The 27,041-nt window shown below is 45.3% G+C and overlaps 3 protein-coding genes across 4 annotated transcripts in view; 2 read left to right on the top strand and 1 right to left on the bottom strand.

The window, feature by feature from the left end:
- Window positions 1-4,038: 4,038 nt before the first annotated feature.
- On the top strand, window positions 4,039-11,120 carry LOC115540999 (CCN family member 1). Its single transcript, XM_030352709.1, has 6 exons — window positions 4,039-4,294; window positions 5,339-5,552; window positions 7,032-7,279; window positions 7,559-7,712; window positions 8,064-8,242; window positions 9,720-11,120. Exons 1-6 carry the CDS (start codon window positions 4,241-4,243, stop codon window positions 10,026-10,028), a joined length of 1,158 nt encoding a protein of 385 aa, XP_030208569.1. The 5' UTR covers window positions 4,039-4,240; the 3' UTR covers window positions 10,029-11,120.
- A 552-nt stretch (window positions 11,121-11,672) lies between these two features.
- LOC115540998 (ATP-dependent RNA helicase DDX39A) lies at window positions 11,673-17,760 on the bottom strand. The gene is made up of 10 exons (XM_030352708.1): window positions 17,630-17,760; window positions 16,479-16,691; window positions 16,013-16,140; window positions 14,617-14,893; window positions 14,107-14,225; window positions 13,682-13,813; window positions 13,265-13,374; window positions 12,434-12,578; window positions 12,160-12,307; window positions 11,673-11,928 (listed from the first exon to the last, which is right to left on the bottom strand). The coding sequence occupies exons 2-10, from the start codon at window positions 16,684-16,686 to the stop codon at window positions 11,912-11,914; spliced, it is 1,284 nt and encodes a 427-aa protein (XP_030208568.1). The 5' UTR covers window positions 16,687-16,691; window positions 17,630-17,760; the 3' UTR covers window positions 11,673-11,911.
- A 791-nt stretch (window positions 17,761-18,551) lies between these two features.
- evi5l (ecotropic viral integration site 5 like) overlaps window positions 18,552-27,041 on the top strand; it is a 37,176-nt gene continuing 28,686 nt past the window's right edge. For both annotated transcript variants that reach the window (XM_030352682.1, XM_030352681.1), the window contains exon 1: window positions 18,552-18,941. The gene's annotated coding sequence lies outside the window, so the exon portion shown is untranslated. The remainder of the gene's footprint in view (window positions 18,942-27,041) is intronic.

Here is a 27,041-nt window from a genome sequence, read left to right as displayed (position 1 = left end):
CTCTCACTCTCTCTCTCACTCTCTAGTTCTGTTCCTCTCTCGCTCTGATTCACTCTCTCTCCTTTTCCCTCTTTCTCTCTCTCTCTTTCTCTCTCTCTCTTCTCGTTTCTCTCTCCCTTTTTCTCTCTCTCTCTCTCTCTCTCTCTCTCTCTCTCTCTCTCTCTCTCTCTCTCTCTCTCTCTCTCTCTCTCTCTCTCTCTCTCTCTCTCTCTCTCTCTTTCTCACTATCTCGTTCTGTCCCTCTCTCGCTCCGATTTACTCTGTCTCTCCCTCTTTCTCTCTCTCTCTCTGTATCTATGTCTCTAGCTGTTAAAATTTCCTCTGTTAGTTATTTTCTTTCTTTCCATTATATGTACATTATCATTGTGGGTCTCATGTTCTGCAGATACCTGTTATTCTCAACACACAGAAATGTTTTAGTTACAATTTAGTTTATTTAGTTTTCCATATTCATGATCTAGGCTTTTTGATGACACTGGAGGTGAACAACATTACGAATGTAGAGTACTATACATGTTATGTCGTTCTCTTTTGTGACCATGCATTGCGTTTTCCTTCCAAGTGCCATTGCTCTGGAGTCTTCAAACTTGCAAAAGATAAACACGAGGAAGCATTACTTTTTCTAATCAAGAGGGTATTCAGCTTGAAATAAAAAGGAATAAACGTCCTAATGCTAACATTTGTCACTTTGCTGCCACAAAGTTTCTGGAGCACTTCATCGCACAAATGTAATTGCGTAACTATGGCCGTCAACACTTTGCTCGGCAGGTGTTGATAGACAACCCCCCCCCCCCCCTTCCCCTTCTTATTTTTGTTTCCAGTTATGCATCATTGGAGAGGTGCAAAGCTAGAATCTCTTACACACTCACGCAATCACATGTGCTATCAAACATTCAGCCACACACACACATACCCACACAGTGTGTGTGGGTGTGTGGGTTGAATGTTTGATAGCACATTTGATTGCGTGAGTATGTAAGACAGTGTGTGTGTGTGTGTGTGTGTGTGTGTGTGTGTGTGTGTGTGTGTGTGTGTGTGTGTGTGTGTGTGTGTGTGTGTGTGTGTGTGTGTGTACACACACACACACACACACACACACGTACACACACACACACACACAAGCATACAACGCAAGCGTGCGGAAGGCCGTGGTGTATCCCCCTGCACGCCAATGACCACCCCAGTGGTAAAATCCCGGATGTATTATGGGAGCACATTTAAAATAGACTGGCCAAGGCCCGGTCTCCATGGGGACTCGGGTTCTAGAACACAGCGTTTGTAATGGTTTGCTCCTCATCCATCCATTTGACACGCTCCCGTTTAGAGTCATCCATTCTCTAACGACATCTAAACAACTATTATGGTGTCATTATAGTGTTCTTCTCTCTTTTGCTTTTGTAATTGTTATTCATTTCTTTTTCATATAGACAAACTATTTCCCTCTCTTAACATCCCCCCGGAGACTGTGGTTTTGCAGTGTGAGGGCATCTTCTGATTGAGCAACATATCCACCGCAGCGGTCAGGGTAAAAAAAAGACAGGAGGCCGCTGTGCAAATATCCATTCATGTGGCTGTCCGCTCGCGGTGGCGTTCGGGGCGACTTGCGAAGGCTGTCGGTGCGATGCCACCAAAAGAAACCCGAAGCATCTCACATTAAAGAGACACACACGGGCGAGCGCGCTCAAACGAGCCGTTACCAGTCTTAGTACACAAGCAGATGTGTTCAAGGGGACAGAGTGTGCTCGTCCTCCTCTATTTACTTCAACTCTGATGTCTCAACGGCCCCCCCCCAGCCCTGAATAGGACGGGCGGACCACCCAGCCTAAAGCGGCATGGCGGGAGGGAAGCATCCTCGCCGCTGGTTTCCGTGGTTACAGTAGTTTGTTTGAGCGATGTGTGGGGAGGTTTAGGAAGCCTGTTCTCGTTGGGGGGTTTGTCAGAAGTTCTTTTCAAGATGACCCGCTACTGTATAATCAGCCCTCAAGTCCCTCTATGAGCCATTGGTTGTTATTCGCATTTGATGGTGCTGGGAGGTCAAACCTGATAATGTGCCCCCCCGTCTTAAATCTGCTTCCACATAGACCCCTTGAAACCCCAACCACATCCCGCCATGTGGTTAATTCACCTCGCAGGATACGGGTCGCTAGGCGTCCGTCTGTGTTGATACAGGCGCTTTACGAGACCTTTAAAACACTTAAACATTTTTCATGAAAAACGTGTCGGATATCAAAATGTCAGCCATGCATCTCCCGGGCCGTAACCCTGTGTGCATATCAGGCGAGCCCGGAGTGGGGTCCGGGGCCCCCAGGTTGGGAAACACCGCTATGAGGTGTGGTGTTTTGTTATGCTGCGTGCAACATGTGAGGCGGATGGAGCCATGCCATCATCACATGTGAGCTTATAGCTCTGGTAGTCAGAGTCACAGCCATACAGTACTTTGAGACCCTGGGCAAGCACGAGTCACAAGCTGTCTCGGAAATATATATCAAAGGCTTTCCGTTCAAGAGTCACTTCTTTGGTTGTCAAATAAGAAAGTGTTTTGACCGGAATAAAATAGATATAATATACTCAATGTTTGGCACCCTAATGTAGGAAGGTGGAATACTGTTCAAACCATATTTGCCCTTCTAGGGTCCACACGACTATAGAGGGATCGTGAGGCTGAGTCAACTCATTTGTGGCTGGCTAGCAATGTGGTCAACCATGGGTTATTTCTGATCGTGAGTCAGACAATGGAATGAGAGAGGGCAAAGGCTATCAGTTTAAACGGCAACATCCTGGTGATGTGGTCCTTTGGAATATGTTAGTTGGAAATTGAATGTGTCCTTGTTGAACCGCCTACTAGTACAATGGCTTTTGCGCAAAGAGGTGATAGAGTGCATGTTACAATATTGTCCTCGCTGGTCGGTCTACCAGTTGTGCATTCATATTTTCCAAAGAAGTATTTAATTCACGATTGAATGATAGTACCATATAGATATGTAAACACACTTTTGGATTGAAGGGAGATAGCGAATGAAACCAAAGGCTGCATTTTCTGTACAGCTGAGTCAATGCAAATAGATGTAAGATCGGTCATATAAAAAGATTTCAGGTTTGATGTTAACCACTAAGGACTTTTCCTATATAAGGAGATGGACTCTACCCATTCTTGGAAGGGATCGATGTCGCACAAAAGATGTATGTGTTCGACGATATGGAAGTGGGGTAATTGTATGGCCCAGCTGAGCCAGGGTCATGTAGGCCTATTAATCACCTTCAATGGCAGGACTCACATTGCGCAAGTGGTATTAATCAAAGGGGCTCTGTGTGTTGGGACAGGTGTGGTTGGGTAAAACGGTTTTAAATAAAGGACGAGGGTGGATGGGGGGGCAATTAGGGAGACCCTTGTTTTCCTCTTTTAAATCAACAATCGGTCTTTCACCTTGAGTCTATCGAATTTCCCGCTCGGCTTCGAGTCAGCACCTCGTGGTCAGAAATATTTCTAAGAAAACGGAAAACCAATGAATGATATTAACAAGGAATAACCTCGGCAAAACATGTCGGACTTGTGGAAACACATTTTCCCGGACTCGCAGAATATTTAATAATATATGAACAAGGGTGAGATACATGTCTTTCCCAGACAACTGCAGGTAATTTACACAGTTAATAGAGTTGTGCGTCCGCCATGAAAACCAGACCGAATTCCTGTAATCTCTCTGAGGTGGAGCTCCTCTTGATCTGAGCTCCGGTTTGGCTCTGTCGTCGACCAGCTCGGTATATTTACTTGGTGTTGGACAAGCGGTGCCCACAGAGGCAGTAATGTTCGTAAGTGTGACTTGAAAGCACCGGTTACGTTTTGGTTTTTTTATCCCATAAAATAAATACAGAGGGTCCGGCAATTTTTATGAATGGCTGCATTGATTCCCAAGCACGCCCCCAATAAAGTTACTGTTCTGCTCTCCCATCTTCATGCATCTGGAATGTCTAAATCACCGCACGGGTGTTGATTGGCTGGACGTATTGCAGGGGGCGGGGCCTCCGCGGTGCGCACTGCTTGGTATAAATAACAGCAGCAGTGGTGTTGGAACTTTAAAGCAACGGATTAAATTAAGAGAGATTCCTGGCTGCTCTCCACCTCTACGACTTATTTAGGTTATTCTAAAAAAAAAAGTGAATCCTAGACTTTCGGAAATCCTGTTTGGAATTCTCGGATCCCCACACTTGTTAATTTGTTTCTTTCTTTTCGGAACAGACCATGGCTTTTTTTATATATTTATTGTATCTATTGGCATGTGCCGGTGAAGCTCAGGTAAGGCTTTTCACTTTTGACAAGTGGCTGACATGTTTGAGTTAGGGATTTAAACCTAACATTGGGACTATCTGTGCATGTTTTCATTATTGAGTCTATTTGTTACGCAATGAGTTAGTGCGCTTTGCGGTGTCAAACTTTGCTCACGTAGACTCGTATGAACCAAACAGACCCCTTAAAGAATACGCTAGTCTCCGGACAAAAAAACTATTGATAGCCTACATTTATTTATTTATTTATATATCATTGATTGGTAGGTTATATATGCATAACTTGACTTACAGCATCAAACTCGTTTCTTTATGGAACAAGCAGATTAGTTATGGCATGCAGTTTTTATTTTCCAAACAAAAGAAGGAAACAATGTTAATAAAATGGCTCATTAAATAGCCTATCAAATAGGCTACACAACAGGTCGTGGCTTCCAGGGAAACTCATGTTTTCTAAACTGAGTCAGAGATGCTGGCTCCACCCTATTGACTGGAACTGGCTGGCAGCGAACTGAGAGGGCCCTTACTCAAATAATGACACCAGGTGGTTTTAAAAACATAGAACGACCAGCCCGCACTGACTTGTTCAGTTGTAGCTACAAGCTCCAAAACTGCCTATTACAAAGTCCACCTGGATCATGATCAGTAAGGGAATGGGTTTGAACTCCATTAAGGAGGACTCAACTAACCTTTGAGAAACTAAGTCGTATCCACACTTTGTATTGTCACAAAGTCACCTAGGCCTACTGTCTCATAGGCATCTGCCCGGTAGCCCTACGCTCCCTCGTTTAATTAGTCAGGACTCTTTAACTACAAAGTACACGTTTCATGGTCATTTTCTAAAGGTTTCAAACAACCAATTTTTATCAGTTTAATCTGTTAGTTATTTGATTTACCTTTTTGATGTATTTAATATTGGGTGGTTTTGATTATGACTCAAAAGCTTTGGTTACACCCCATACATAAAATACACTGTCAATCAATCAATCAATGTGAATGTATGTAGAATGGAAAGGCTAATCCCTCCCCCCCCCCCCCCCCCCCCCCCCTCCAGGTGATCACAGGGTGCGCGGCCGTATGCAGGTGCCCCCCCCACCCCCCGCTGTGTGCGGCGGGTGTGAGCGCGGTGCCGGACGCGTGCGGCTGCTGCAAGGTGTGCGCCGCTCAGCTCAACCAGGACTGCAACCACGCCACGCCCTGTGACCACCACAAGGGCCTGGAGTGTAACTACGGCAACGACGCCAGCATGGGCTGGGGCATCTGTAGGGGTGAGTAGAGAGAGAGAGAGAGAGAGAGAGAGAGAGAGAGAGAGAGAGAGAGAGTGACAGAAAAAGGGAGAGTGAGAGAGTGAATCGGAGCGAGAGAGGGACAGAACGAGAGAGAGAGAGAGAGAGAGAGATAACTGCAACCATATCTATCCAGTTAGAATCAACAATGTCCTCCTATTGGCCGAATAATTGACCTTCAACTTTACTTCAGGTGTATTCCTTTTGTATTCCATGTGAATATGTATGTATATCATAACTTTGACGCGTGCTGTCGAGTCAGTAACCTCCTCCTATTGGTCAGATCATTTCTCTGAGGCAGATCTGGTTGAGGTGACAGCAGGCGATAAAGTGAGAGATAAAAATACAACTATCTGGACGGGGACAGTCCGCACTATGAATAGCAGCTTCTTGTGCGTCGACGGTGACAAAGTGTCTGACTTCCTGTGGAAAGCCATGTTCAGTGGAAGCTGGCTTTCCACTGAACTTTCGCACAGCCTGACCTTCACAACTTAGCCCCCACCGTCTGCTTCTGTGTGTGTGTGTGTCTCTGTGGGCCTGCTTATGTGTGAGCCTGCCTAAGCATGTGTCGGGTGTCAGGTGTATATGTGTGTGTGTCTGTGTATGTGTGGAGCGGTGTCCCTGTGTGTGTGTCCCTGTGTGTGTGTCCCTGTGTGTGTGTCCCTGTGTGTGTGTGTGTGTGTGTGTGTGCGTGTGTGCGTGCGTGCGTGCGTGCGTGCGTGCGTGCGTGCGTGCGTGCGTGCGTGCGTGCATACCTGTGTTATTGTGTGAGCGTCTGTTGGCACGCGTGGGTGCACGCCTGAGTGCCAATGTGCGTATGCCTGTTACTATGGGTGCGCGTGTGGGGGTGTTTATGTGTGTGTACGTGCCTGTGTGCATGCGTGCCATGTTTATACCTGTCTGTGTGCGTGTCCAAGACCGTCAGGTAGTGTTGTGTATCGGTGCACCACATGGCCCAACATGGCTCCTCTAGACCGTTGAAACGGGAGAATGTGGTGAATGCCATTCAGTCTGACTTATAGGACTGTAACGGCTCTCCCTTTACCCTGGGGTGGAGGGGGGGGGGAGGGGGGGGGGGGGGGGGGGGGGGGGGGGGATGTCAAAACACAACCGTACTCCTTCCTGCCCGACAAACGCACTCCGGGGGGGCTGTCAACACCCATGACCTGACTATGGCACATTGACGTGCCATAGATACTGGAGTCATGCGTGTTGTGACGTGTGTGAGCCCATTGACCCTTCCTGGCAGTGAATCACGGCTTTAACCATCCGTTCATGTTGGAGCATTGTACTAAGGTTGGACCGTTGACATAATTGGTCTGCGATTGGACACCGTGACTGTTCACAACACGCCAAGCAGCGATGCTTCCTTATAATTAGAAAATAGCCTGAGGTGTGACGGTTAAGCTCCTTTAACCACCGACTGTTAATCACAACCTATCGTCTCGTCTCTCTCTCCAGCCAAATCCGAGGGCCGGACGTGCGAGTACAACGGCAGAATGTACCAGAGCGGCGAGAGTTTCCGGGCGGGCTGCAAGCACCAGTGCACCTGCATCGACGGCGCCGTGGGCTGCGCCCCACTGTGTGACACCCGGCTCCCCCTGGCCTCGCCCTCCTGCCCGGCACCCCGCCTGGTGCGGGTCCCGGGACACTGCTGCTACACCGTGGACTGCCACAGCGGGACTTGGCGCCTTCCCAAGAAACAACAGGTACAGGGTCGGCTTTTACTGTTTTAGCACCTGTTTAAAACCCAGCCTGGGGTGTGTTTGTGTGTGTGTGTGTGTGTGTGTGTGTGTGTGTGTGTGTGTGTGTGTGTGTGTGTGTGTGTGTGTGTGTGTGTGTGTGTGTGTGTGTGTGTGTGTGTATGTGTGTGTGTGTGCGTGTGCGTGTGTGTTTGCGGGAATCAAATCAAAATACCTGGGCTGTTAAAATATAATATAAAATATGTAGACACACACACACCTTACTTCATGGCCTGCTTATCTCAGGTCCTCCAACTGCAGCCCAGACCTTACGCCAAGCTGGCCACACCCCATTTGCCACGCCCTCAGAGTCCTACCAATGACCTGGCTGTAGGCAACCAACTACTGGAGAGCCCACCAATCAGCTGGGAGAAGGAGCATGGCTTCAATCACCTGCCTGGTAGGAGCCACCGTCAACACATGTCTGCATGCAATGAAAATGAAGTTCATTATGATTGTTTTGCCAAACAAATGATGCTCTTTCATACGAATTAAGATTTCCTAATTTAGTAGGTAGAATTTAATATACATAATTTAGAAAGCGCTTTGTTCCAAAGCGCCAATGAATGTGTTTTAGTGACACGTCATTATGGAGCATGTAGGAGCTACGTCTGGGTTGCTCAGGGATTCCTAAAGGTAATTGGGCATAGAACCCACCTGTGGGCTGGGAGACCCCATAAACACTATAAAACAGTGTGGCAGCCGCAGGTCGTACCGCTGCCTTCATGAGAATCCCTCTGCTCCGCCCCAGAATGGGGCCTTCTGAAGGAGAGGTGTGTGGCCCAGACCACCGAGTGGTCCCAGTGCTCCCGCAGCTGCGGGATGGGCGTGTCCTCGCGCATCACTAACAGCAACCCCAACTGCAAGCTGGAGAGAGAGACCAGGATATGCACTGTGCGGCCGTGCCACAGCCCCCCCATCCCTTCAAAGGTACAGTGTGAACCGCAGTGTGTGTGTGTGTGTGTGTGTGTGCGTGTGCGTGTGCGTGTATATGTGTGTGTGTGTGTGTGTGTGTGTGTGTGTGTGTGTGTGTGTGTATATGTGTGTGTGTGTGTGTGTGTATATGTGTGTGTGTGTGTGTGTGTGTGTGTGTGTGTGTGTGTGTGTGTGTGTGTGCGGGTGGGTGTGTGTGTGTGTGTGTGTATGTGTGAATACCTGTGTGTGTGTGTGTGTGTCCATGTGTGCGTCAGTTTAATCAACACCCAAGACGTACAAGTATCAAGTTTATATTATAGCCACTTCACCAATATAGAAAATACAGTTGATAGGAATGTGTTTTGGTATGCTCACATGTATCACACAGCAACAATAACAACACAACATAACAACACAAAAAGCCTCCAACGACACATAAATAACATGGAGTACAACACTTAACACACATAAAAAACACACAATGCATGGTTCACAGAGAATTGCAGCAGTACAGTACAGTGCAGTAGTGCAAAAGGTGCAAAGTGACGAGACAAAGAGAGGGATGCACACACAGACAAACACACACAAACACATATAAAAGGTCAACCTTGTTTGAAGATACCATTACAATCGTCATAGAAACCGATGGTGATGGTGTTTACTACAGCTGCCCACGCAAAATTCCTAAGAATCCATGTGAACAGATAAAGTATCTCTTTATCTGATACACAGACGATAACACTTTTTTGAAGGTTTAATAGAAGCTTATCTTATCTAGGTCGCGCCTTTATCTCTGCCGATAGACCAGAGTCTAAAAGAGCCCTTTACAATGTCACAAAAACGATTTGATCCCTTAAGAACACAAGTGGAGATGGTGTTGGTTTTACGGGGCTTTAGGGAAGCACGGCCTGGGTGCACCCAGTGGGAGAGAGGCTCTGCTGACATAGCCTCTGGTGTTTGGGTGGCAAGCTGGCGCCTTTTTATATATAGTCCCGCACCCCCAGCATTCCTGCCAAGCAACTGTCCATAGCTATGTCCAGTTTGTGTACTCTGGGTAGCCAGGGCAAGCGCTGTAGGACTATATTAATCCTCAGTGTGGTCTGTGAGATTCTCTCCCTCACAAACACACACACACACACACACAGAACGTCTCTCTCTCTCTCTCTCTCTCTCTCTCTCTCGCTCTCTCTCTCGCTCTCTCTCACTGTCATTGCTTCAATCAGAGGTTCTAATGAGAAGAGGGGAATTGAAAAGGAATTTGTTCTCCAGAGTTAAATACCCAATCTGAGATGCCCACAGACCTCGATGGATTTCTCTGTGCTGGAGTGATGTGTTGAAGTACCCTATCCCTTAACTGTTTGTCCAGGCAGATTTTTCTCAACCAACCAGGATTCACCTTAATCAAAAGTTCCTTGATCTGGTATATGCCTTCAACCGGAGAATAAAAAAACTAGATGTGAAATATTTGCCCTCTTTTTATTTCTATTTACAGAAAGGGAAGAAGTGCTCGCCGACCAATAAGACCCTACAGCCAGTCCGCCTGACGTACGGCGAGTGCGTGAGTGTGCGCCTCCACCGACCCGCCTTCTGCGGCACGTGCACGGACGGACGCTGCTGCGCGCCGCGCCGCACCAAGACCCTGCCCGTCTCCTTCGTCTGCCCGGACGGAGAGCGCTTCCAGAAGATGGCCATGGTCATCCAGTCGTGCAAATGCAGCAGCGCCGACTGCGGCCATCTCAACGAAGCGGCGCTCCCGCCGCAGCACTGGATGTACGGAGACACGCACAAGTTCATCGACTGAGCCGTCCGGCGCAAGCTTTCTACCTGAAGGCAGACTTTCGAAGATGAGGAGCCTTCCTCTGATGAAGGGAAGACATTTTAAAATGAGGAGCCTTGCTCTGATGAAGGGGGGATATTTTTAGAAAAGGGACCTTCCTTTAATAAAGGAGGACCTTTTTAGACCAGGGACCTTCCTCTCACGAAGGAGGACCTTTTTAGACCAGGGACCTTCCTCTAATAAAGGAGGACCCTTTTAGACCAGGGACCTTCCTCCAATAAAGGGGGACCCTTTTAGACCAGGGACCTTCCTCCAATAAAGGGGGACCCTTTTAGACCAGGGACCTTCTGCCAATAAAGGGGGACCCTTTTTAGACAAGGGACCTTCCTCAGTAAAGGGAGGCATTTTGAGACTAGGGTCCATCCCTAAAGGGATGGACTTCGAGACAAAGGGTCTTTTTCTTGTAAAGAAAGACCTTTTAAGACAAGTTTTCCTCTAAGAAAGAAAACCATCTTAAGACAAGTGGCCCCAGATGAGGAGACTTCATGTGCAGGGTTTGAACACCATTATTACGAGCAGAAGCCCCCACGTCCACATGACTGACAGGCAGGGGCAGCCTTGGTGTTCACTTGCTGTCAAATTAACATTCTAAGGGGTATTGTGAGTGTGGTGGGCTGAAATGGGCCGTACCAACTCCTGCTCCAACAGAGATCCTTGAAATAAGAGTCCTGCGGCTCCATTGTTCATTAGAACTGTAGCTACTTGAGCCAGGTGTACAAGGAGGAATTACAGTCTGAGGCCAAGCGAGAAATGGGACGGATTAACTCTATGGCTTTCCTAGGTGATCACTCTTGAGTTACGGTTTCCCGCTACGACACACCGTGATCCATAAACATGACAATCGTTTCCGCGAGCAGTTAATGGCTACTCTGAAAGGGAGATGATTAGTGGATCGTCAGGTACAAACTATTGTATCTATTTTAACAATCTTTTCTAAATGAAGTGAGCAGAACTGTGACGGTTTATTTCCTTTTTATGCCGACGCCGTCTTGGACATTCACAAATGACAAAAACGGAATGTTTAATTTTAAATAAAAATCCAGAGTGAAATGTAAATGACAAGCTTTTTGCTTCAAATAACCTTTTGTGAGAGATTTAGATTAGGCACTTTCCTACTTGGAACAATTCCTCAAAATCCTCTGTGGCTCATTCTAAGTGACATTGTATCTTGGTGCTTTACAACTATATTTCCGGCCGCATTTTACAGCTACCATTTGAGACACTAGTGCTTTGTAGCAGTCACACGTGGTGGTCAAACCATTTCTTAAATTTTTTGCCCACGTTTCACTCGTTTGTTTTATTTAATTTTATGTGTTTATTATCCAACCTGGCAGCCAGCTCAGAGAAAAACGTGTCTGCGTGCCGGTGTTCAGCTGCAACGACACCCTCTACCTTCCTTGCAGTTCTTTTGCATTACTGTGCAATATTTTAAGAGTCATGAAATTACAATATACTTGTTCTTAATAAACTATCCTATGAATATACATTTGAACAGAATAGACCACTGAGTTAAGACTTAATGAAATGGAGCATCGATGCTGTGTTTGTCACATTCAGCAGTGAACAGAGAATGAATGTAAAAGTGCAACATTAAATTCAACACTGCAGAACGATATAAAAGGTTTATTTCCTTAACCAAAAACCGCATTCAATAATGACAATGAACTTAAAAACAAATACACCCATGAGGGTGACAATAAAATAAAAAGGTTATCGCCATCAATACAATTTTCAAAGGGACACAGTACGTTGAGAAACTTCTAAAACGTTGACGTTTTTCTTCTTTCATAGAAGAACAAACACTGAGGGCCGGGTAGTCTTCAGCGAAGCCCACTTGGACATGTGGCTCATCTGGACTGTTCAACTGGAGGGGAAAAACACAGCAAAGAAAAACATGTCAAGGATTACTAAGGATACAGGTAGTAACAGGAGCCCATGAAAATGTTATTTTAGTCCCAAGAGAAATACCGGAGGCTATGTCGAGTAACATAACAGGAGGCTTGTGTAACATTTAAAAAGGGCACCAACATGTAACCAAAAGCTGCTACGAGTACATACACTAAGCCAGGCTTGTTGTATAAAAGGGGTAGCTTACTGTAGGTGGAAATGTCAATTTCTTCGGGGAGCTCGGCCACGTTGACCTCGAAGCGGTCCTGCACGTCGTTGAGCGTCTTGGCGTCCGTCTCGTCTGAGACGAAGGTGACTGCCAGGCCTTTGGTTCCGAACCGGCCGGCGCGAGCCACCTGTTGGGACCAGGCAAGAAGGAGGAGAGGGGGTCAGAGCAGGACAGCGAGGGTTATGCAGTAGTCTCCCATCTATAAACAAGAAACAACCCGACACTGCGTGTACAGAATAAGAAGAGGACTGACTCTGTGGAGGTAAGTGTCAGAGTCTTCGGGCATGTCATAGTTGAAGACGATGTTGACGCGCTCGATGTCCATGCCCCGGCCAAACAGGTTGGTGGCCACCAGGATGCGTCGCTGGAAGTCCTTGAACTGCTGGTAGCGAGAAAGCCTGCGGGAGACGGGGGGGGCACACGTCAGACCACCGAGGGGCAAAAGCACAACGTCTCAGACAGACATGGGAGATCAAGGGAAAACCTGGCTTACTGGTGGTGGGCCAATTTAAAAGATTTGAGAAAAAAGGATCCCCTAAAAAAATAAAGGAAAAAATGCTTAAAGAAGGTGCCTCACAAGGTAATTAATCATCGGAAAAAGAAAGCATCACCAATTGCCTTGGATGACCTGATAACTGAGTCAATGCCTCCCCCTGGTGTCCAAACGGTGGACCTGAAACCATTTTGTTGGTTTCAGTCAATGCAATTCGATTGAAGAGCCTTCAGAGGACAGGTGAAGCTTCATGTTTTCCCCATTTAACACACCCCTTTGGTGCCCAAAACCCTGCCTCATGTCATTCCCCACATTTCTGATGAATTCATTTGTTACTTTTTTTTGGATTACAATAAACAGGAAACAAAATAAATGGTGTTCCAAGTTAGAATTGTGATTTAGGATTTACACGACAAAAACTCTGATGATGCATTTGGCATCTATATTTCTGGAGAGATTAATGATTTATTTGCATGCCGTTGTTGGCTGGGGTTAAAACAAATAGTTTGGCAAAGTGGTACAATTTGGATTTGATCCTGACAATATCAATGTGGGTACGACGTCCTGATTAAACATGATGCCAGCACTCACCTCTCTTCCTGAGCCATGCCCCTGTGGATGGCGATAGCAGGGAAGTTCTGCTCCACTAGCAGTTGGGACAGCGCCACGCAACGCTGGACCGACTTCACAAAGATCACCACCTAAACAAAGACACCACACAGCTCAGGGTTTGACCCAACACACACACGCACACTTTCCGGTGTTCATCCCTAGCCAACGCATTGACCGATTTTCAGAAAACAAAAATACAAATCTCACACTCTTACATTGTATTTGTAAGAAATATTTTGTTTTTCACTAAATTACCTTAGCAGATTGGGCAGAGGTACCTCTACCAAAAGCTTCCAACCTCTCTCAGATTCTTTATATTAAATTCCCCGAGACACAAACGCACTACGACATTACAATGAAAGAGCTCTGTGCTCCGCTCCAGACGCTGGCCCTCACCTGGTTGAACTCCAGCACATCCAGCAAGTCAAACAGCTTTCGGTTCTTCTCGCTGTCCTTCAGCTTACAGTAGTACTGCTGCAGGCCGTGGAGGGTAAGCTTGGTCTCGTCGTCCACAAACACCTCCATGGGCTGCAGGGACACGCACAAACATGGTATGAGTCACCGCTCTACCGCCCAATACACAAAAGGTGCGCCACGAGGGCAAAACCTTTACTGGAACTTAGGCCACGTCACATTAAAACCATCTTGGTGGGCCACAATGAGCCACTACACTTCAATGGGTATTAGCGTGGACTAAAGACTCCTCACAGTTATAGTCTTGATTTCTTTATAAGGGTGGGTGTCTACATCGCTTTGCAATTCACAATCGGCCTGATGACTGATCGGTTAATGCAGCACGGATCACATGATGGCGGACTCACATCCTGCATGAACTTGCGGCAGACGGGACGGATCTCCTTGCTGAGCGTGGCACTGAACATCATGCACTGCTTCTCGTGCGGCGTCAGCCGGAAGATGTCCTGCACGTCACGCCTCATGTCTGTCAGGGGGAGAGGAGATGGCTTTTAATGTTGGAACAGCAGCACATGCTCACGTTGAAGCAAAACATTAAATTAGTTACCATAATATTGGGTTCTTGCCACAATTTAAGCCCTTTTTCTAACAAGTAGACACGCATTGTTATTATTTTTATTGTCATCATGCTACTGTATATACACAGACACAACTGGGTATTTTCTACTGTTGATATTGTTTCTCTGCATCATGCTTCAATTTATCTTGTCGTTTCTCTGGGACCACCTTGATTGCGTCCCCCTCATGCAGCCACTTCCCGACAATCTACAGGTAGTTTTTTCAACTTGTACTCAGCACAGGGCAGAGAAATAAAGCACTCCACCACATAACCCCATGGCCAAAGAAGCGGGTCTCACCTAGCTGCTCCAGCATCTTGTCGCACTCATCCAGGACAAAGTGTTTGACGTTCTTCAGGTTCAGGGTCTTGTTGCGGATCAGTGCCAGGATGCGGCCCGGCGTGCCCACCACGATGTGGGGACAGTTCTTCTTCAGGACGTCCTCGTCCTTCTTGATGGCCATGCCACCGAAGAACACGGCCGCCTTGACAGTGGGCATGTACTTGGAGAAGCGCTCGTACTCCTTGCTGATCTGGAAGGCCAGCTCTCGCGTGTGACACATGACCAGGACCGAGACCTTGGGTCGGTGGGAAGAAAAGAATGTCAGTCAAACCCAGTCAGCTTCAACATTTTAAATACTTTCCATTGGTAGGACAAAACTCGGTAGAACTTAAAATTCTGCCGTCTCCATGCCCCTCTTACTGCATAAAATGTAAAACTTTCTTTTGAGGTGGATGATTCTTCTCGAGCCCGACATCGTCAAACAAATTTAAGCATGAAAAATGGGCTTGAAGCTCTCAGTTCATTTTCAGTTTCAGAGGGGCGTTATCAGTAGGCGCAGACCAAATTGCCTCTGAATGTAATTGTATGGACCTACAACCAATCTGAGCACATGTGAGGTATGAGACATCCGCAGCAGCCATCTTGGTTGTTTACAATATTAAAAACAGGCCTCAACAACCCTGTTCTGTATAAACATCATAAAAATCCACTAGTGATCGACTGATATGTCGGCCGGCCGATTTTTTTTTTTTCTTCAGCATGATTTACAGTTCAATTTAGAGACAATAAATGTTCACCTTTTTTAATTGAGACATTGTAACATTTGTTATCATCCTTGTGTCATTTTTATGATGTATATTGAGGGAGGCTTAACCTGGAAATCCAGACCCACATCTAGAAAGCTGTAGGGTCTGGTAACGAGTAATGAAAATGGCCTAACTCGAGGGGTGGCACCAAGCATGCATTTGAAAATATCACTGGATAACACACATTGGATAACACTACGACCAATCAGAAGAATACAAGGGGTGACTTATCCAGACCAGCAGAGCTAACCAATAGATAAGAGCTTTGCCGTATCCAGTCGGTAAAACAGCAACGCCTATAACTAATGCATCAAGTGTATTGTTAGTTCCCAGAGTGACTCGCTGAGCAAATTCTAATTGTGCTCTCGCGAGAACTCCGGATTTCCAGGGCAGCATCGGCTCCAAATATCAGCTAAGAAAATCGGTATCGGTCCTCGGCTAAGGCTAAACCACCCAATACAAAATAAACGGTTTTGAATGGCCCGAATCAGGCCTGGTCTTCTGGACATCAGTCCCAACAGTAGCATAGGCCGGAGCAACTCCCTAGCCAGGCTTTACTCCAGACAAACTTAATGGCGGACTACTAAGTTGATTATTCATGAACTCACCTGTCCGTCCACGGGCTCAATCTGTTGCAGCGTGGCAAGTACGAACACGGCCGTCTTACCCATGCCAGACTTTGCCTGGCACAGGATGTCCATGCCAAGGATGGCTTGAGGAATGCACTCGTGCTGGACTGAAACAACAACGCATTTAACTGTTAGCAATATGGCCCACAAACAATTCAGAGTTGATTCAAGTTCTAGGGTGGGGCATCATTCAAGACCAGTTCATAGTCACGATGTGACCCTCATACCATGTTGCTATAAGTAAATTTTTCTCGTGAAGAATTGTGTGAATTGGGACGATGGACAGCTTAAGCATCTAAAGCGGCCAATTAAGTATCTAACAAAATTGGAACACCTCACAGCATGTATTAATAGATTCCAACACCGGGCACTATTTTATAATAGCAGCCACCGACTATTCTCTGCCATTAAAGTGTGTGCTGTACAGAATTCATATTCCACTCACCTTCTGAAGGATGTTCAAATCCACAGTCAACGATGGCTCTGAGCAGCTCTGGTTTGAGCAGGAAGTCTCTGAAGCCAGAGCTGTGGATGGAAACGTAGGACCCCTTGACCTCCTTCTTGCTAGCGGGGGCCACGCTCTCGGGGGCTACCTGAGGCTCCTCATCCTCCTCGTAGTCCAGCAGCTCGTTGTCAACATCAGTTTCTGCCATGTTTTCTATACGAAGACAATAAAGGCTGCAATGAAATTCCATGCAGGGGGATAAACGTCCTTATGTGAACTGGAATGCCGTGAAACTTGGTATTTGGTTGATAGCTTGAACTTGTGAATTTGGCTTAAAATTTGGTTTGCAACAGGTATTGATAAGGCATTATTAACTGTTCAAAAGTAGACCCCGTGACCTAAAATACCTGCATCTTGGGGAATATTCTAAGATCGTAAAAGAGATAAAGAAATGTGAACAACTGCAATGTTTTAATTAGAAACGTAGTCTGTTGTTTAAATGGTGATCCTGGTGCTTTGGCTACCCATGATTGAAGAAACTTTCTAAAAGCTTTATTTACGCCTTTTGCGAACAGGCCTCAGCCGTAAAAATAAATCCTGTTACTTGTTAAACATTCGTCAAAAACTCTGAATCCGCAACGAAATATGACAATAAATTGAAACCATACGTCCAATATTAAAACCTGGGGATCTGCAACCAATCAAACAATATAGATCACTTTCAGCCACTTCATTCATAAACAATGGATTCTCCTACACATACTCTCATTCATCCCCGGTGACTAGCGAGCTAACGGCTAGTTAGCATTTCTCCAAAGGGTCGTGTTGTTCAATGAATCCAGATTATTTTTTAAATAAACTAATAGCGTCGAAAAGAGAACTCTTCGGTTTTCAAAAGATAAAAAAATATGCACCGAAAAACATTACCAGTGTTGAAACTCTTTACGTTACAAAATGCAGAACGCCTGCGACATGACCAACCAACACGCTAGCGCCAGCTATGCACAAGACCATTTGCTCAAGAAACCCTCAGATAAATTTCTTAGTTTCAAATAAAGATTCATGTTCGGGTCGGACAATTAATGAACATCATTGAAATAAATGTATATAACCATACTGTAAAAGGTTAATATAACTCCATATTTACTTACGTTTTGTGTTATCTCGAAGCTGCTTCGATGTCAATGTTCCCTTGTAGCTAGCTAGCAGCGAGTGTTCCCATGCAGTCCGCGGCCGCTGCCTTCCGGTAGCAACAGGATCGACCGGACGGAGTCCGATTGGTTGGTTCCATTAGTTTCGGTCCCCACTCATTTCTGCATTGTGGTGGCAGTTGGCTACCTAGGTATTTTTAAGGAAAATAAAGCAGGATAATGCAGAGAATGTTAATACACACGAATCTGTCTCTAACGTATTTATTAAATAGTAAACGGGATGATTTGCAATTTTTACACCCAAATAGGAATGTTCATCATCGAGTGTATCAAATTAATTACGAAAAGTCTTGGTTGACCTAAGCCTGCCCTTATTTCAAGCAGTTATTTAATAAGAAGTAATACGAAAGGAGTTGAGATTTCAATGTTGTCCTCTCGATGGCGGTGAATGTTTTTCTTTCTCCCAACAGAGGGCAATGTGTCCACCTCAAATTGGTAGGAGATACAGATGACTTGTATCTATCTATATTATCGGCCACCCTTCAATCATTCGTCCTGCATATTTAGTACTGAATGAATACAGGCCTAAATGGGCCTAGCTCCAATTAAATATATATATTGTTAATATCGACTTAAGATATACCGTATGTGAACTCTACATCAACAAAAACTTAGTTTTTTTTGTCATATTCTAATGCTTATTATGGAACTGTGTATTTGCAACGCAAAGGTTATTTCTGTCGAACGTGTATTTGTGTCAATCTTATCTACAAATACACCTGTGAGTCCCGCCTTACCGCAGAATAAAAGTAACACGTGATTGGCTTATGGTGTTGCCCTGGCTTAGATAGATCCGGGGATTGGTCTTTGACGCGTCAATCACATCTTATTTTGCAACGTGATTGGCTTGCCCCACCTCGTTTAATATATATCAAAGATCGGCTGTCTTTATGATTTGTCTTAGGCAAATGATTCATGGCACCTTCCTCAGAGGCCTATGCACTGGCAGGCAGTTTCACTACCTGTCCTGTGGCTTTTACGGTGTCATTCTGGAAATCGTTTGAGAAAGAGTGATTTCTAAAGGAAATGATCTCCTCCTCTCCATTGATGCCGCACACGCACGGTGTTTCGCCAATGGGTTCTGCCGGACGGAGCGCCGCTATGGCATAGTGCGGATCGGTCTGTACGCGGACCGGGGAGGCTTCTAAGCTATTTCCTATCCAATAATCTATCAGGGCGATTAGCTATTTGGCAACCGGCTGACTCTGGAGACACGGGTCCCTCCAAATCCGAGTGCAGAAAGACAATGAAGGTAGGCGTCTTTTTTTTATATAGGCTTTATTTGAAGCGTTGATAAGATCATCGCGGTTTTTATTAATATTATATTCCGTATCGTATCCGAGGCAAATATATCATATGGCGGGATAACATATGAGTCGTTGTTAAAGAATTGGGAGACATGGTCGTTTAAACCATAGTTATGTCTCAGCAGCCTCATCTTTCATTAGCTGCCTTGTAAAATTCCGCTGTACAACATGCCTATGAAGAGACGGCACGTAGGAAGAGCTTATTCCTTTAGGTTTGAATCATCAACCATTCCGATTGACTGTTTATAACAGTGGTCTATTTTTTTATGCGGGCACACAATGATGATGTTGTTTTAAAATCGATGGCATTACACGCTGCTAAACACAATGTTATGTTTGCGAATGATGTAAAACCCAAACCGACGGTCGACTGCGGTTTCTTAAGGCCCGTAATTCCCCGAGCCCGGTCATCGGCTTGACTCAGTCCGACTGTTCAGTGTGCCATTACTAAATATAGGCTCCAAGCAGCCTAGTCACTATAGAAGCCGATACTAGCGGCGCTCTGCTTTGTATATGTGCCATCGTGCCATCGCAAACCATGATAGCACTATGAGTCACCTTCTTTAATATTCGATTTTCGTATTATCAGCTGACATGTTTCAGGCTTAAAAGTAGCCTAGGTACAGTGTAGGCATATATTCAACTTCGGCGAATCAAGTAGCTTAGGCTATTGTATTTGCTACAGTCTCATGATGTGACTGGTGATCTTTTTGTCATCATTCGGGATATTATTAATTAGGTATAGCTAATCATCCCTTGATCGAATCGTTCGAGTAAAATATAAAAGAGGTGGCGGAATGATCGACTGACAAGTCTTCCTCTGTCAAGTAAAGCAACCATCTGATGCTCACATCCTCGTGACCTTGTTTCTTAGCAGTTACCTATCTCATAGAGCTAATCTGTGTCTTCATCTCTTCTCATGCACACGCACACACAGACATGCACGCACGCCAACACACACTCACTCACACAAACACACATACTCACGACAGGCACACAACATCGTGCACACACATGTAAACACACACACACACACACAAATTATCCACCTACTGCTGTGAACCTGTTGGTCCATGGTTCTGCTTTAAGCTTTCACTATAGGTCGCCAGTCAGTACAATCACAGGCTTTGTGTGTGTGTGTGTGTGTGTGTGTGTGTGTGTGTGTGTGTGTGTGTGTGTGTGTGTGTGTGTGTGTGTGTGTGTGTGTGTGTGTGTGTGTGTGTGTGTGTGTGTGTGTGTGGCTGCAAGCGTGAGTGAATGTCTTTGTGTTTGGACAATGTTAGCTTTCACATCACAAATGTATTCACTCGAGAGTTCACGCCTTCCTTTCAGAACAGAGTCAGAAAGCAGTGACCGTCTCATGTAGATTGATCATCGGCAACAAGTTTCATTGAAGCAAATCAGCAGCCATTTTGACATTCTGGGTCTAAAACAAAACTATGATTGGTTTAACAGCCACCAAGATCAAACCAAATATATTTGTACAAAACCTTAAACAACTATTGATTCAATTGAAATTAATTGACAAAAGCAGAGGCTGTGCTTAAGCTGAATGTGAACGCATTCATCCCTGGCTTGATGTTTACTGACATGACCATCTGTATTGTGACTGCTGGATGTGTCTGCACTGACAACAGGTGGTGTCCATTGCCTGGCCTGACATCTGGTTTTGCTTGTCTGCGGGATAGCTGTTGGTCTCGGTCGGTTGTGGGGTGGAGGCTTTACCCTGAACAGCCTTAATGACTTGATCACGCACAGCAGACGCCATAACTACTTGTTCCATATGTGAGACAATATTGAATCCTTCATCTAACCTTTATTTACCCAGGGGTAGGGAACCAGGTCATCCTAGCACCCGTGATATATCAGGGAAACCTGAGCACCAACTGGGTGCTGCCCAGTATTCAATGGTGAATAATGTACAATTACTTAACACGATAGGGGGTCATGTTCAAGGATTGGATTAAATCCAGGGAATGTGATCTTGTTATATCCTGTCCTTACAATAGCAGGCATGATAGGGAAATATCATCTGAAAGGAGGCAATGTGTATCCTACTTTTAGATTTTCAGTTGCTGTCGTTTTTGAGTGAGTACTTTGAAAACAGTAGTAGGCTACTCTTATCAAGGCTACAGCCAAGATCAAACCTACGCGCAGCAGATAATTGGCACGGATTGAGCCATCCTAAACCATCTGTTAGCTCCACTGAGCAGACACATTTTGCTTCATGAAAATGACTAAAAGTTAAAGATAGATGGAATCAGTATCGTTGTACTGGTCTGCTCTGTTGGCAGGTGGCCTGTATACGCTATCAACACCAACAACAGATATGGAGCACTGCACTTGTCCACTGCTGACTACGTGAAACAGCAGGCAAGCTGCCGACCTGGCGACCCACAGCTAACTCTCTACAACTGTGGATGCTCTTCGCTCGCCCATTCTGACCAGTCTACTGTTCTGCTTTACTGCAGAACAACACCACTATGGCTGCTCTATACTTTTCTGCAGATGGATGGATAGAAAGATAGAAAGATAGATAGATGGATGGATGGATGGATAGATAGATCAAATAGGAGTTAGTGCATATATCCCATGTATGTTTTTGATGAGAAGATGATGAGAAAGGCCCAGGTCCTTGACCAAGACCAGCCCCTGATCCCCTGATGTGGCATACAGAATTAATCAGCACGGGATGCAATATTGCAATGTCACACAAAGTTAGCTGTGGTGGATAACCCCAAGCACTACTAACAACGCAAGGCAAGCTAAACATTTGTTCGGGATGACGAGAAGCTGTCTTGGATAAGTTCAGTTAAAGTTGTCCATCCTTCATCCAGACATAAATGTCTGCAAGGCATTCTGAAATAAACACAGAGACTGTTTTCCTTTGGGGACAGATCAAGGCAGAGCTGAGTATCATCGGCCTGACAGTGGTACGAGACACCAAATCCTGCACCTCAATGATATATCCTAGTAAGCATGGGCACAATGAGAGGAGCAGAGGCAGGACTGACTCCTGAGAACTGACCCCTGTGGCACACCACACCCATCTACAAAACCTTTAAGGACCAACCAGAGGGGAACAAATCATAATCAAGATCAGAGAGTTGACAGGACTGTCTGACGTTTCAACAAATCATCATTAGAACTGATATCATATAGTCTTCCTCCATGATGAGCCTCCACAGCAGGAATCCTCATTTGAGTGATAGGGTTAGACTGGTTACGATCCTACAGGTGGCTCTGTTGTAGCAGGAGATGGACAGCCCATCCAGGTGATTTGGAAAGTAAGGGGAGAAGGGAGAACTGTCTGTAGTTGGCAATTTATGATGGGTTGTTCTAAGTCTTTTTTTGCAGTGGAATAGGGCTGCTTTAATGAGCTGGAGAATGTGCCTACGATGCTGGATAGATGGAAACAACATGAGAAATGATGTTGGACTTTGCTCACTCTTAGCTACAAGAGAGGAGTGGATTTTGACTGGTTGAAACATGACCCTGAGGGAATAATTTACTGCAGTTAACCATTTGAGTATGACTATTACCCTGCATGTGATGCTGTTGGTTGGCGGAAAAAAGGCAGACATTTGGGAGGAAACACCTGTGTGCTGTGTGAGAACTAGCTCCAAAACGATCGGTTCAGTTTTTTATTAGTATGCATGTAATGAAGCGGCAAGAAGCTGCATACTGAACTGCTTGTATCTGGTCACCCAAGAGATTGTATGCACACATTACCTATTATACATTTAAAGTTTAAAGATGTAAACATTTATAAAAGTATTTATAAAACTGCTTGTATCTGGTCACCCAAGAGATTGTATGCACACATTACCTGCAGTTGTATTTCAAAGTAACAAGGTTTCAAACAGTTGAAGCAATGGTGTGTACTAAATTACTAATGTACTGAAGGATTTATCGACAAATTAATTCCAGCTGCAATGATCTGGCTGTTTTAGATCTATCATCTGTCCACCGATTTTCATTCGTGGACATTCAGATACACACACAGCCTATTTAGATGTCATCATTTAAACAGACTGGCTTTCACTAGCATTAGCGCTATAGTAGTAGTAGTAGTAGTGGTAGTAGTAGTAGTATTCCTAGTAGTACGTACTACTGTATTACTTATGGCAGTCCTAAAGTAGTTGCAATAAAGTTGCAGTATAGTGAGTAATAGTATGTATTACAAATGCTTTTTTCCAAGTAACAAAAGAGGCTGGAACCCAACATTTTGGAAAACAAACCAGCTTTGCACTATTAATGTATGTTTCTAAAATGTAATGCAGGCTTTCAACCAGACACTACTTGAGATCACTTAGCTGGACTCACATTTGTATTTGTTTCATTAATGTCAGTGCTAGTTATAAAACAAGTGAGGAAAAAAGTATACAGAAGCCTCCATCAATATACAGCCATACAGCAATGTCACTAGTATTTTAGCAGCCTCTTTAATTTGGCAAACACTGGTCGCTATGTTGTTCCTAGAGTTAAAGAGTCTGTGGATAGTTTCATGCACAGACATGCATTCTACTCGTGTGTGTGTGTGTGTGTGTGTGTGTGTGTGTGTGTGTGTGTGTGTGTGTGTGTGTGTGTGTGTGTGTGTGTGTGTGTGTGTGTGTGTGTGTGTGTGTGTGTGTGTCTGATATAGCAATGTCACCGCTCTGACCTCACTCAAAACTGGGGCATTGTAGCCAATCACCTTCTGCTGAACTGTCTCTCAACGGGCTCGCTGATTTAATCCAGTTGTGAGATAAGCGAGTGATTAGCGGGTATCAATGTCCATATCCTTAGGAAACAGCGTTGCTCTCTTAGATCATGTGCTGCTTGTGTCAGTGATGAACCCGGTGCAGGATGAGAGCTGCTGAAACCCTTTTTCCGTAAATATGGTAAATGATGGCTTTTGCGGGTGAATGTCTATTTGTGGTCCTGTTCGGAAAGGACAACGAGTGGAAAACAAATGATCCCAGGATGGCCATAACTGCATTTGCTAAAGGAAGACGTTAGTCACATACGGTAAATACAGTTACAGAGACTACATTACGAGGACGAACCCAAACGCCCTCATTTGTCTGCTGTCAAGTCAGTGCGATTGCCCTGGATGCTTCTCCTGGTCATCCAGGCTTAATGTATGAATCAGTACTCAGCCAGCCGACCCAGAATGCATCTGTGTGCAATGTTTACATGCTCTCGGCTCGGTAGAGAAGGGTTGTTTTCAAAACACAGGAACCATAATTGAGTTAATTAGGGCATGGAAGGAAAGAGGACCCTAATAGAGCTCAGGCATCGCTTTAGCAACACACTGTTATATTAATAACAGTGATAATAATAATAACAATAATAAAATATTTATACTAGCCTAACATTGTAATAATTTATTTTTATGAAGGACAACAAAACAATCAAATCCCAAATAACAACAACAAAATAATAATAATACTATCTTAATTTATATCAATAATATCAATAATACTATCTTAATTTACATCAATAATATCAATAATTATGTATTTCTTAACTGTCTATTACACACTTTGTGTTTTTGCTAGAGAGCATCAGTAGATGAGTGAGGTCCAGTCGAAAACGGCATGGTTCATTTCAAGGGGTTTCCTCTGAATAAAATTGAAAAAAAAAGAATTAAATTGAGTGATGTAACATGTGTGATAAACACAGACATATTAGTTGAGGTTGGTTAAGATCATTAAAGGTTAAAATAAATCTGTTACTACGGCTGTAACACACCTGTAATAAGCCTACCTGTCCTCATCTATTTGTCTGGTTCTACCAGTCTAACCATGTAAACCAAGCCAGCTAGTTGTTATGTGTTATGGGGGAGGGGCTTTAAAAGGGATGCCTGAAGGAAGGGGTGTGATTGTTACGATGTGACATTTCCAAAATGGAGGTTGCTAATGCTGGTTGCTCCAAATTGCGCCCCTAGCATTCGATTTATTTGTCATAATGAAAATGATGACTTGATATTTTTCTGCATCCATTTGTCTGTCTTCCTGAGTGGATTTGTTTGCTGCAAGAATCTCCATTAGCTGACGCCTAGACGACCAGCTAGTCTGGGGTCCAAGACAATATTCCATGTTATCGTTCAGACATTATTGAAAAACAGTAACATACATAGCATCTAGGTCTGCCTTAGTAACTTCTCATCCAGTCATCGTACCGAAACAGAGACATCGCAAGTCACAATCACTTTCACAGAAGCCATATCAAAGGGCTCGGGGCGCTGCGACGTCACGGCTCAAAGAAACAAGCAGCAGAACATTGGTTCCACCTAGTTCACAATAGAACGCATTGAGGAAACAACGCGCCGACACGTCATGTGTTGCGTCCGTGCACAGACCTGGCCTCGACAGACGAGTCACAAGGCCGTTGCATGTGTTGTCAACAGGGTAGGCTAAACGGACACGCAGCGCAGCAGGAATAACACCAGAGCGGGGGTTCTTGCTGTCAGCGATGGGGTCGGCTGGAGGCCGGGGGCGGATGAGTCTAGCTGCTCCGAAGCGAGCACTCATGTGTCCACTGGTTATGCCTCTGTTGTTATCCTTTTAGTGTTCACGTCTAGTAGTAGCATTGGGTCATGGTCCTTGCGTTGTTTAGGGAGATTGTTGAGGGAAATGACTTGTACTTATGGTGGTATCCGAGAGGGGTGTGTGTGTGTGTGTGTGTGTGTGTGTGTGTGTGTGTGTGTGTGTGTGTGTGTGTGTCTGTGTGTGTGTGTGTGTGTGTGTGTGTGTGTGTGTGTGTGTGTGTGTGTGTGTGTGTGTGTGTGTGTGTGTGTGTGTGCATGTCTTCATTTGTGTCTGTGGGTGCATATCGTGGTATCAGAGAGGCCTGTGTGTGTGTTTGTGTCTCAGTAGGTGCGCGCGTGAATGCATGCTACCTCTGTCGGTGTGTGTGTGTGTGTGTGTGTGTGTTTGCATGTGTATGTGTGTGTGTGTGTGCGACATGCATGCTTGCATTTTTGTGTGTGGACAGACAGAAGCGTTCAGGCGTAGCCGGCCGGCACGCAATAACATAATTGTTTACAACCCGCAACCGTGCAATGGGGAGACTTGCACACAAGCACACATACACACGCACACACGCACACACTCACACTCACACGCACAGAGCAAGGATCTGCGGATCAAAAAATGGCCGTGCACATGGTCACCATCCGTGCATGTGGACACGCACTCAGTCAGCTCCATCAAAACACACTGTAACGCTGCAACATTCAACCTTTATACACACACACGTGCACACACATGCACACACATGCATGCATGCACGCACGCACACATGCACACACACACGCACACGCACACACAGACACAATACACACTCACAGAATCCCACTCACTTATTCAAGTGGTTCCCAGCGAATACACAATGAGGGCGATGATGAAGATGATGAGGCAGGAGTGTGTCAGCTCACATCTAACTCTCCCACTGGCTCTCTCTCTCTCTCTCTCTCTCACACATGCACACACTCTCATCCTTATTTCTTTCTCTTTTATATCATCTATTTATCATCTCTCTAACAGCCCCTCCCTTCCCTAAATCTCTCACATTCTCTCTCTCTCTCTCTCTCTCTCTCTCTCTCTCTCTCTCTCTCTCTCTCTCTCTCTCTCTCTCTCTCTCTCTCTCTCTCTCTCTCTCTCTCTCTCTCTCTCTCTCTCTCTCTCTCTCTCTCTCTCTCTCTCTATACACACACACACACACACACACACACACACACACACACACACACACACACACACACACACACACACACACACACACACACAGGAGACAGGCTGCCAAACTCTGCAAACTTCTCTTCTCTTCCATGACCTCTACCCTAACACGGTCCTGCTGTCTCCTCCACTATCTCCATAAGCTTGTGTGTGCATGTGCGTCCTTGCGTGCGTCTTTGAATGACACCATCGCCACTCTGTCATATAGTCCAGTGTGTGACTCACTGGGTCTGGAAGCCAGCCTGTTTTCAATGACATCGCCCTTTTCCCAGCGACGTCAGCGCCTCTAAAAGACAACACAGTGGTTTTCCATTTGTTTTC

The sequence above is a fragment of the Gadus morhua genome, chromosome 3 (assembly GCF_902167405.1).
Source record: "Gadus morhua chromosome 3, gadMor3.0, whole genome shotgun sequence".
NCBI classification, from domain to species: Eukaryota; Metazoa; Chordata; class Actinopteri; order Gadiformes; family Gadidae; genus Gadus; species Gadus morhua.
The sequence above is the reverse complement of the archived record's forward strand: the minus strand, read 5'-3'. Positions and strand labels throughout refer to the sequence as shown.